General features: G+C 42.5%; 1 protein-coding gene across 1 annotated transcript in view; it reads right to left on the bottom strand.

Annotated features, from left to right (window-relative positions):
- LOC126112383 (uncharacterized) overlaps positions 1-12,385 on the bottom strand; it is a 515,907-nt gene that overhangs the window by 117,056 nt on the left and 386,466 nt on the right. The window contains exon 11 of the mRNA XM_049915011.1: positions 5,367-5,469. Within this exon, the coding sequence (XP_049770968.1) occupies positions 5,367-5,469 (103 nt within the window). The remainder of the gene's footprint in view (positions 1-5,366; positions 5,470-12,385) is intronic.

Genomic DNA, 12,385 nt, shown 5'->3' with positions numbered 1-12,385 from the left:
CCAGTCTACAGTGGCGCAAGAAGGGTAATTGGCATCCAGAACAAACGTATCCTTTCGGCACCCACTTTTCCTGCCCATATCTCCCCGTTTTTTTGTTTAATCTTCATTACTTCTTAGGCCATCTATTCGTTTATGGAGATCGACCCAACTTTACAAGGAAATAAAAGGTACAGATGTCGCTGATACGATATCAAATCTGGTAAAACACGCGAACCAAAAACGCGCTCTTTGCAACAAAATAGAAATTTTTCTGTCATGGTTTCATTGCAAATCAGTTAACTATACGGACCAAAAGAGAGCCATCTTTAAAATTTACTCTTTACACTTCCGTTGCAGTGGCTGACCTGGCGTAACGGGTAGCCGAAAAACAAGGCAAGCAGCTTAAGTGTTTCCATCGTTGTTGACGATGGTATCTGGGGGACACAGAGGCGCAATGAACTTTACTATGTGAAATGTTATACACTTCATCAGCCTGCACTTTACTGATGTTGATAATACATATAATGTACATTTCATCATGAGAGGTATCTGTGTACAATAAAAGCATCGTAAGGATGCACCAGGCGTAATATTGCTCGTATTTAACAAACAGTAATAAGCTTAAAACCTTAAAAATGAGCGTTATAACTAATTTCGCATACAACCACTAGTATTCAGAATGTAACCTTCAGCAAAGCGTTTCGGAGTTAACCTCCCATCATCTGGCTATCTCTGTTAACCCTTCATCAACATTCACTTAAAAAGCACACATAGACAAAAAATACAAAAAAATAATTCAGATATAGAGTCCTTGTCTTACTTTAAAAACGCTACCAACAGAGACTCCATTCCGTTAACTGATATAATCGTCCATCCAAAAAGGCGAGTCTGTCCTATAGCTGTTATACCAGTCACATCAGCTTCAAGTCCCGTAAGATGCCTTCCCGTGCACCGCTGACTAGTTCAGTAAAGAAGTATACGGCTCCAACAGACCGAACTGAGCCTTCAGACGTCCTACAGCATGTTACAAGAGACATGAAGAGACAACTTACCAATTGTTACATGCCCCAAACCGCTCGTCTACAGTGAGGTGACAAAAGTCGTTGGATACCTCTCAGTATCGTGTCGGACCTCCTTTTATCCGGCGTAGTGCAGTAACTGGACGTGGTGTGATCTCAATAAGTCCCCTATAGAAATACTGAGCCATGCTGCCTCTAATCCTCCATAGTTGCTAAAGTGCTGCCAGTGCAGGATTTTGTGCATGAACTGATCTCTCGATTATGTCCCATAAACAGGTGGTCTGGGGGCCAGACCATTCACTCTAATTATCCAGCACGTTCTTCAAACCAGTCGCGAACAATTATAGCACTGTGACATCGCTCATTGTCATCTATAAAAATTCCGTAGTTGTTTGGGACGATGAAGTCCAAGAATGGATGCAAATGATCTCCAAGTAACCGAACACAACCAATTACACTCAATGATCGGTTTAGTCGGACTATAGGACCCAGTCCATTCCATGTAAAACACAGCCTACACCATGTTGGAGCAACCACCAGCTCGCACAGTGCCTCGTTGACAACTTGGGTCCATGGCTTCGTGGGGTATCCACCACACTCGAACCCTACCATCAGTTCTTACAAACTGGAATCGGGGTTTATCTGCCCTGGCCACGGTTCTCCATCGTCTGGGGTTGAACCGATACAGTCACGAGCGAAAGACAGACGCTGCAGGCGATGTCGTTCTGTTGGCAAAGGCACGCGCGTCGATCGTCTGCTTCCATAGTCCATCAACGCCAAATTCGCCGCACTGTCGAAACGGAAAAATTCGTTGTATGTCCCACACAGATTTCTGCGGTTGTTTCACGCAGTGTTGCTTGCTGTTAGCACTGAGAAGTCGATGCAAACGCCGCAGCTCCCGGTCGTTAAGAGATGGTCGTCGGCCACTGTGTTGTAAGTGATAGAGAGGTAATGCCTGAAATCTGGTATTCTCGGCACACTCTTGAAACTGTGGGGCTCGGAATACTGAATTACTTAACAACTTGCGACATGGAATATCCCAAGCGTCTAGCTCCAGCTACCATGCCGCGTTCAGAGTCTGTTAATTCCCGCCGTGCGACCATAATCGCGTCGGAAATCTTTTCACATGAATCTCCTGAGTATGAATGACAGCTCCGCCGATGCACTGCCCTTTTATACCTCGTGTAAACGATAGTACCGCCATCTGTATACCTGCATACTGCTTTCCAATGAGTTTTATCACCTCAATGTATGCCGTATTAACGCTTAGCTTAAAAAAAGTTCCAATATGCCGTTGGAGAAATTATTGTCACTGTCGCCCGTTTGTACATTAGGTACATTGTTCAATAAATCTCGATGAACTGCTGTTTCAATACAATGTGCATTGCGTGATGCGAAATATGTAGGACAGACGGGAAGAAAATTTCCTAGAAGGTGTAAGGATGATGCAGACGATTTTACACTGAGCAATTACGGTAAACCGAAGGTTATTCAACATATATCTGAGACTAGTTATCCGCTAAAAGGCGTCGAAGGCGATTTATGGGTGATGCACGCAGACAGGAAAGGAAGTAAACTACTTGAAGAACTTGAATCAGCAATTGACAAAGACAGATTCTATAATGTACAAAAACGGCTGAAGGTGGTAATGCTTCCTTCAACGGTATTTTATTCTTTTTTAAACTTAATCTTAATACGGTGTATGCGAGCAGTTTTGCATAGGCAACCATTCGAAAGCTGTCTCTTTGTGTTTCTTGTAACATGATATGGGACGGCTGATAGCTCAATGTAGTCTGTTAGAGTCGTATTATACTTGTTACTGAACTAGCCAGTGCACGGTAAGGCAGCTAATGGGGCTTGAAGCTGATGTGGCCGTTATTACCACTATAGGTCAGCAAATATTTTGTAGTAGGGTAGTAATATTAGCAAGCGGAACAAAGAAGCTAGTGTTGCCGTTTTTAAAGTGAGACGAACACTTTCCGTCCAAATATTTTTTTTTTTTAATTTTAAGACGGTGTGCGTTTTTAAGTGCATATTTCGTTTAGGGTTAACACAGTCAGATAATTGGATCTTGTCTCCTGCAACGCTTTACTGAAGACTATATTCCTAATAATACTGGTTTATGGTAAATTAATTATAACGATTATTTTCACGATTGTTACCTCCTATCGTTAACCCTAGAACACTAAAAGGGGGACGTGAGAAGTGTTACATCGTTATTAACCAATCGTAAATTTTACTACTCCATATTTTATTCATGGAAAGTCAAAATTTATAGTTTGTGCACTAATTAATTGGAACTGTAAGGTCTCCAATGGTGTCTAACAACAACAATAATAATAATAATAATAATAATAATATCAGGCGTTCTCCACTCTTCAGCAGTTGCCCTGTATCCCCATTCACCATCTTTCACGATCATGGCAGTCTTCCTCTTTCAGATCTCTCTTGCTTATCATTTCAGTTACTCCCGTTTTCCATATTAATCTCAGCTATCCCGACAGCGACTATTCCGGGATTGCTTCTCGCCATCGTCCTTGTTCCATTCGCCGTGCATGGTCATACCGCAGAAGAGCTCTATTCCCAATTCTTTGCACGACTGGTTGTTCCATCTCCATATCTCCTTAAATTCATCATTTCTTCTCAACTCTGTCCTATATATCCTCGCTGTCCTGCTTATTCCCTGCATCTCTGCTGCCTGTACTTTGCTTCTCGGTCATTAAGGAAGGAAGGAAGAAGGGAAGGAAGGAAGGAAAACTGGGTTTAACGTGCCGTCGACAGCGAGATCGAGATGGGGCCCAAGCTCAGACTGTGTCAGGGATGGGTCAGGAAATCTGCCGGCCCCTTTCAAAGGAAACATCCCGGCATTTCTTGGAGCTATTTAGGGAAATCACGGAAAACCTATATCTGGATGACCACAGGTGGGTTTGATCCATCGCCTTCTGAATGCGAGTCCAGTGTAGTAACCACTGCCCCACCTCGCTCGGTCTCTGCCGTTCCCCTAGGGTCCATCCTTCTGCACCGTATGTTAACATACTTTCCACTACTGATTGCAGAAACCTCTTCTTTGTTTCCTTTGATATTGACCGGCTCCACAGAACTTCATAGTTGCTTGTCTTGCCTGTTGGATCCTGCATTCCACATCTTCTTCATCGGTTCCCGAGAAATGAACAATCGATCCTAGGTATTTAAAATATTCTACATTTTTAACAGCTCCTTGCTGCAGTACTGTTCTACTTCCATCTGTTTCCACTACTAGATATTCTGTTTTGCTCATATTTATTCTAAGTCTGCCTCGTTCAAATGTTTCTGTTAAGTTCTTTGTCTTAAATTTGTGTTGTTGGAATCTGATCTTCGGCAAATAACACTGCGTAGATAGTATCATGCTGCAAAGGAAAAGCCATTCGTCCGCATGACTGATTCCACAATTCAAACACATACTGCACACACATTTTAACAGAGCCGGCGACATACTGCAATCCTCTCTAAGTCCTTTCTATGTTTGGAATGTCTCACTCAACTTTCTCCCTACTTTAACTGCTGCGTGCGATTTGTGGTACATTCTTTGAATCAGGAATATCTGCTGTGCTTCTACAATCATATACTCCATTGCTTCTCATAGTCCGTTTATGTGTACAGATTTATACGCTCTTTTTAAATCCATAAATACACTTCCTGACCATTAGAACACACGTTCTCACTTATTTGTCCAAGATCTTCCAATTGTGAAACCTATCTATTACTTCCACATCTTTCCATCAATGTCGTTTTCCAACCTGTTTTTCAGTACAGCACTAAAATGTCTGGTTGTAGAGCCCTACAATTATTTGGGTGCTTCTGGTTTCCTTTTTTATAGGTAGCAGATATGTATGATACACGCCACTCTCTTGTTATTTCCCTCCACAGTCTAATTGAGCAATTTACATAAATGCATCACCGTTTGAGTGGGCCCACGTTTCCACAATTCCATCACAAATCCTCCTGGTCCACTTGTCTTTCCATTTCTTGCCTTTCTCAGTGTCTCTTTTACCTCTTCCTCTAGTATAGGTCTGTATTTCCTCACATAAGTTTCCCATTCCCCTTCCTTAGAATTTGTTATTAATTTCTTAGCCCTCTTTTGATGTACCTGGTTTCTATTCCAGTCCTTTACACTCCCAGAACTTAACCATATATGACATAGTTTCTTCATTCCCTCAAACGCCTCCAACAACTCTGTGGTCGTCCATTCAGATCTTACCTCTCTCCCTGTCCCTTCCTAAAGCATTCTCCTCTGCTTCGTTATTTGATTGTTTCAGGAAACTGTACAACTCATTAGCACTCCAAACCTGCTTCACTGCATCTAGTCTCAGATGTAATCTTTGCTAATACGATCTTTCACTCTTTCTTCTTGTAGCAGATGTCTCCTATGTTTTGGATCCTCCATAGTTCTACTTCCAGCATCCTCCCCTTTTTCCTCCTGCTCCATCTTGGGCTTAAACAGAAAAACAATTTTTGAAGTAACTATAAAATAATCGGATGCCTTTGCCTTTTCTTGCCCTTACAACTTTCAAATTAATTATCCGCTGCCTCCGTACTATTACATAGTCTATAATTGATTTTATGTTCTTTGAAGGATTGGGTCAAGTGTACTCACATAATATTTCTTTCTGCTGGAGTTGGCGACTCATAACAGTACGCTTCTGAACCTTACAGAAGTTAATAAACCTCCTTCCGTTATCATTTTCTGCATCTTGTCTCCAGTGTTCTACTTTTTCCAATTCGTCCATTTAACTACCCTGTTATAAACAATTTACTGCATATGGACATTAATGAGCCACTTCTTGTAAATCATCCCATTTTTTCTCTTCAGGCGCATCTTCGTTAGGGCCACAATTAATTCCAGTTTTATTCTATGAATTTTTATTTTACATTTGTTATCCTTTCATTCACTTCTTTCCAGTTAATTACTCCTTGTTTCCATTTTTCCGCTCCAGAACAGAATATAGTCCCTAATTACTTCCTATCCAGATCCTTTCTTTTTCATTTCTTTTATTAACAGGATATCTATTTTCAGTAAAACCATTTCTTTAGTTATATTCTTGATTTTTCCTTGTAACCGTTGTACATTCCATGTATCACAAATCAGAGCCCTTCTTCTTAACCAGAGTCGCTGTCTTTTGATCTTTCTGGCCTTTTTATTTTGCTTGGGAAACGTAACAAGACGTATTTTTTCTGCCGTGGGATGCCAACCTCCCGCCGAGTCCCCAACATGAAGGACTGGGATTTTTCTTCAGGGTTCACTCCATTAGGGAGGCTGCCTTCAATATGGCTAAGAGCACCCCATACCCATGCTACCATTTCAAGAAATGTCACGTACAAAATAAGTACAAAATGTCCTATATTACACCCTATACTGACAACACCAGATTGCCGGAAATCGCGAATTGTTTCCAACTGCAGTTGTAAATTTTATGAGGGTTTCATAATAAAATGTTAAAATGGATATTATAGGAATGATGAAAGATGACATGAGTCAACACTTCACTGTCATGTATGCTACAAGTATCAAAAAGTAAAAGTTAGAAATGTACAAATTCTAATTGTGTCAGCAGTGCTATGCAGTACAACCGCGTTGGAGAGTCGAGGAGCAGATGTAGGCTTTTTAGTATGGCCATTCTGACCTCCTCGTCACATACAGGTTCTCAAGTGTGCAGCAGGAGGAAATTCAACAAAGTTCATGTTGCACCCAGGTCTTTTTACTGATCTTGTACAGTGTGCAGTGATGCTCCTGACCGACGTCAAGCCGGCATAGTAGGTGTCGGACACACGGTGTTTGGTGATGGTGAGCTGTCAAGATCCTAGCCATTGCCAGGGACAACACAATGTAGCTTGGGTGCAGGGAATTCCTGCTGGTGAGGCAGCTGGTGCTGAGTAAGTGCTAGAGGTGCATCCATACATTGCGGCAACGCAACGAGTTGCTGATTGCAACAGCCTACCCGGCAGTGGCATGCAGTGAAGGCGATCTCATCCAGGGAGTGAACTCTGACTCATGATGCCTGGCTGGCAGTGTCCAGGGTCAGCTGTTGCTAAGTGGGTCTGTGGCCAGCAGGGTTCCTGTTCGGTACTGGGGTGAATGAATAGTAGTTATGAAGAGTAGGCTGAAGTTCAAGACATTAGTCAGGAAGAATCAATACGCAAAGAAGTGGGATACGGAAGTACTAAGGAATGACGAGATACGTTTGAAGTTCTCTAACGCTATAGATACAGCAATAAGGAATAGCGCAGTAGGCAGTACAGTTGAAGAGGAATGGACATCTCTAAAAAGGGCCATCACAGAAGTTGGGAAGGAAAACATAGGTACAAAGAAGGTAGCTGCGGAGAAACCATGGGTAACAGAAGAAATACTTCAGTTGATTGATGAAAGGAGGAAGTACAAACAAGTTCCAGGAAAATCAGGAATACAGAAATACAAGTCGCTGAGGAATGAAATAAATAGGAAGTGCAGGGAAGCTAAGACGAAATGGCTGCAGGAAAAATGTGAAGACATCGAAAAAGATATGATTGTCGGAAGGACAGACTCAGCATACAGGAAAGTCAAAACAACCTTTGGTGACATTAAAAGCAACGGTGGTAACATTAAGAGTGAAACGGGAATTCCACTGTTAAATGTAGAGGAGAGAGCAGATAGGTGGAAAGAATACACTGAAAGCCACCTATGAGGGTGAAGATTTGTCTGATGTGATAGGAGAAGAAACAGGAGTCGATTTAGAAGAGATAGGGGATCCAGTATTAGAATCGGAATTTAAAAGAGCTTTGGAGGACTTACTGTCAAATAAGGCAGAAAGGATAGATAACAATCCATCAGAATTTCTAAAATCATTGGGGGAAGTGGCAACAAAACAACTATTCACGTTGGTGTGTAGAATATATGAGTCTGGCGATATACCATCTGACTTTCGGAAAAGCATCATCCACACAATTCCGAAGACGGCAAGAGCTGACAAGTGCGAGAATTATCGCATAATCAGCTTAACAGCTCATGCATCGAAGCTGCTTACAAGAATACTATACAGAAAAATGGAAAAGAAAATTGAGAATGCGCTAGGTGACGATCAGTTTGGCTTTAGGAAAAGTAAAGGGACGAGAGAGGCAATTCTGACGTTACGGCTAATAATGGAAGCAAGGCTAAAGAAAAATCAAGACATTTTCATAGGATTTGTCGACCTGGAAAAAGCGTTCGACAATATAAAATGGTGCAAACTGTTCGAGATTCTGAAAAAAGTAGGGGTAAGCTATAGGGAGAGACGTGTCATATACAACATGTACAAGAACCATGAGGGAATAATAAGAGTGGACGATCAAGAACGAAGTGCTCGTATTAAGAAGGGTGTAAGACAAGGCTGTAGCCATTCGCCCCTACTCTTCAATCTGTACATCGAGGAAGCAATGATGGAAATAAAAGAAAGGTTCAGGAGTGGAATTAAAATACAAGGTGAAAGGATATCAATGATAAGATTCGCTAATGACATTGCTATCCTGAGTGAAAGTGAAGAAGAATTAAATGATCTGCTGAACGGAATGAACAGTCTCATGAGTACACAGTATGGTCTGAGAGTAAATCGGAGAAAGACGAAGGTAATGAGAAGTAGTAGAAATGAGAACAGCAGTAAAATAACCAATGACGGACGGAGCAAGGAGGACATCAAAAGCAGACTCGCTATGGAAAAAAAAGTTATTTCTGGCCGAGAGAAGTCTTTTAATATCAAATACCGGCCTTAATTTGAGGAAGAAATTTCTGAGGATGTACGTCTGGAGTACAGCATTGTATGGTAGTGAAACATGGACTGTGGGAAAACCGGAACAGAAGAGAATCGAAGCATTTGAGATGTGGTGCCATAGAGGAATGTTGAAAATTAGGTGGACTGATAAGGTAAGGAATGAGGAGGTTCTACGCAGAATCGGAGAGGAAAGGAATATGTGGGAAACACTGATAAGGAGAAGGGACAGGATGATAGGACATCTGCTAAGACATGAGGGAATGACTTCCATGGTACTAGAGGGAGCAGTAGAGGGCAAAAACTGTAGAGGAAGACAGAGATTGGAATACGTCAAGCAAATAATTGAGGACGTAGGTTGCAAGTGCTACTCTGAGATGAAGAGGTTAGCACAGGAAAGGTATTCGTGGCGGACCGCATCAAACCAGTCAGTAGACTGATGAAAAAAAAAAAAAACTGGGGTCCCATTGGTGCTAGATGCAGGATCGTAGGGCAAGTGGTCCTCTCGTACGCTGGAATGGCGGTGATGGCTGAAGCAGGGGGGTGGTGATTAAGTGATGACACTTATCTCGTTCAGACACACGTAGCCCACTCTACAACAGTCTTAGGCTTGATGCCCTTTGCTGGCTGGATGGGTGCTGTTTATATGAGCTTTGACACATCTTGTTGTAGTGTAGACACCACAGGTGTCACGTAGTCGCCCTCTCATAATGCTGAAGTGGTCTCCGAGTTTTCAATAACACTGTGATCCCAGAACGGGTAGTCATACCGACTTATTGAAACTGGTTGGGGTGGTGTAATGCTGAGATGGTTGCTTTCTGTCTTCTGCAGTGCTTAAGCAGCAATCAGACAGTGACCTGAAAGAGCTGGCCATAGGCCACTACAAAATGTATTGTAACTATGGCTGAAAATTAATGATTTTTACTTTGCAATATCGTTAAGGGTTTGGACGTTAGCAATTGCCAGTCTTGTCGTCTCTAAACCAGGATGGCGTGTGCACAATGTTGGGTTGTGTAATACCAGCAACAAGGTGGTCATGAAATCAGAAGAGCTCGCTTAGCCAGTGTATTCTTTACCATTAAGATACTCAAAAAATGGTTTATGGAGGTTGTTTGATGTCATGAGTTGACTCCCGGACTGCAGTTCCTACCTCAGAGTAGCACAAAGCAGCAAGTTTAACCATGATAGCACGTGAACGATGGGCAGGAGTGCTGCCTCAGTGGCTCGTGGTGGGCTCACATTCGGGAGCCTGAAGTCACGCACCAGCAGTCAGCAGACATGCATGTGCTGGGCAGACCCCTTCTGCAGCCCATGAAGCACGTGGCGGGCTTCTGTGCAAGCCCTGAATAGAAGATCCCCTTGGAGATGCACAGAGACCAGATTAAGTCACCCTGGAGGTGCTTCCATTCTGGAAATTTGTCTATGAGCAGCTTGCAAACCAGCAGCTAGCGGATAAAGCAGCTACATGTAGACCAAGCTCACTGGCCGAAATAGGACTGTCAACTGGCGTGGTCTCGGCGTCAGTAGCAGTCAGATGCAACGTACTGTAGGTGTTTGTAGTCACTCTCCGTAATATTTTTGTGGCAGGACTCTAGTCACGCAGGGCACCGAGCCAGTGTAGCGTGAAGAAATTTAGCTCGCCCCTGCAGTGCACTGGTGTCACACATCACTCTATTTCAACAATAATCCAACGCTGGCAGTAGAATTTCAAAGGCAGCTAGTTTTCCTGCCTTACCATGGGTTGGCAACTGTTTGATAGTTCAGTAAACGTGGTGGCGATAACTTATATTAAGCCACCCTTGTATTAAGTTTTTTAAACTAGAAATTTTTATCAAATACGAGTAACGTTATGCTCTATGGTGCTTGCTTATGGTACTTTTATTATGAACAGACACATTATATGATGAAATGCATATTCTGAAATCGATCGAAGTGGTTCTTAAGGAACTTTTATTCAATACAGCCACAACCTCTTCATGATTTACTTTCATGCAGGTGGTTATAATTAAACTGATGGTGTTCTGAGTGCTGCATGGTTGGTTGTGTACATTGTAAGACGCTGAAACATCATAGGTATGTTCATTAATTGGTGTGCTCATGGAGTATGTTGAAGAAAATAGTAGTTTCACTTTCTGCGACCAGATGAACATACGGCCCCTGTAAGCTGTCAGAATGTGGTGCAGTTGCAAGAAAAGGAGAGGAACGATCAAATGCGTGATAATGATGCTTCTGCCACATTTATTAGGATATGGTTATACGTTAAAACCTGTGTTCTATGCGGTCTCCTGAATCAGCAACGTCCTGTATCCGTAACATGGGATGGTGGACAGTTACTCATAGCATATCCGGTGTAATCAGAGTGTCGTATTGTTGTATGCTGTCCTTCAGATCAGGAAGAGTCTGGATACATCCCTGTCAGACAAGACCTGTCAGATATTTCCAAACCGCAAGCCATACAGATATAGGGTGTGGGATCTGGGTGGTCACAGAGTCACATAAGCTGAGTGCACAAAAGCATGGTTGAGTAGAACCACTTATGCGAAAGTTCTGTGCATTCACGGGACCATGCAGATTAAAATGTGCCTTGTCCATCCAAAGGATATTCACTGGCCACATGTCATCCATTTTAATGACTACCAAAAAAGGAAGGGAAAGTCATAGCGTTTCAGCTTATATTGGGACTTCATTTGGTGCACATTCTGAATCTTATAAGATACTAGCATAAAATGCGCCGCAAAACCATTTGAACTGTTGGCGAGATGAAAGACAATCCCTGTGATACAGGTCGAACACTGACTGCAGTGTTTGAGGGAGGTGCTGCACGGTAATTACAGCAGCTTCATCAACTGCCATAGGAACGGGCCAATTCCCACTCCCTGCTGCACTACTTAATTTTTCTCTTTCTTCAAATTTATTGATCGTATTCTTTAACCCATTTATTGTCATGAGGACATTTCGTACCTGTTTCTGTCGGCAATATTCCCTCTGCTATAATACCAACAGTCACTTCACAAAAGAAGGAAGAACACGTCGCCTAGCGTCATACAGTATACTGTCAACAAAACAGAAAACATTTCAAATTATGATTGCTTACAGCGCCATAGTTTCGCCTAGTGGCAGAAAGTGGGATTATTATTTTTTTCTGTATACTCCGCAAGGGCTGCGGTTAATGAATATATCTACGATGTTTCAGTATCCTGCAATGTATACAGCCCCAACTGCAGCACTCCAAACACAGTCAGTTTAATTACACTACTGGCCATTAAAATTGCTACACCACGAAGATGACGTGCTACAGACGCGAAATTTAACCGCCAGGAAGAAGATGCTGTGATATCCAAATGATTAGCTTTTCAGAGCATTCATACAAGGTTGGCGCCGGTGGCGACACCTACAACGTGCTGACATGAGGAGAGTTTCGAATCGATTTCTCATACACAAACAGCAGTTCACCGGCGTTGCCTGGTGAAACGTTGTTGTGATGCCTAGTGTAAGGAGGAGAAATGCGTACCATCACGTTTCCGACTTTGAGAAAGGTCGGATTGTAGCCTATCGCGATTGCGGTATATCGTATCGCGACATTGCTGCTCGCGTTGGTCGAGATCCAATGACTCTTAGCAGAATATGGAATCG

The sequence above is a fragment of the Schistocerca cancellata genome, chromosome 1, assembly GCF_023864275.1.
Source record: "Schistocerca cancellata isolate TAMUIC-IGC-003103 chromosome 1, iqSchCanc2.1, whole genome shotgun sequence".
In the NCBI taxonomy this organism is placed as follows: domain Eukaryota; kingdom Metazoa; phylum Arthropoda; class Insecta; order Orthoptera; family Acrididae; genus Schistocerca; species Schistocerca cancellata.
The sequence above is the reverse complement of the archived record's forward strand: the minus strand, read 5'-3'. Positions and strand labels throughout refer to the sequence as shown.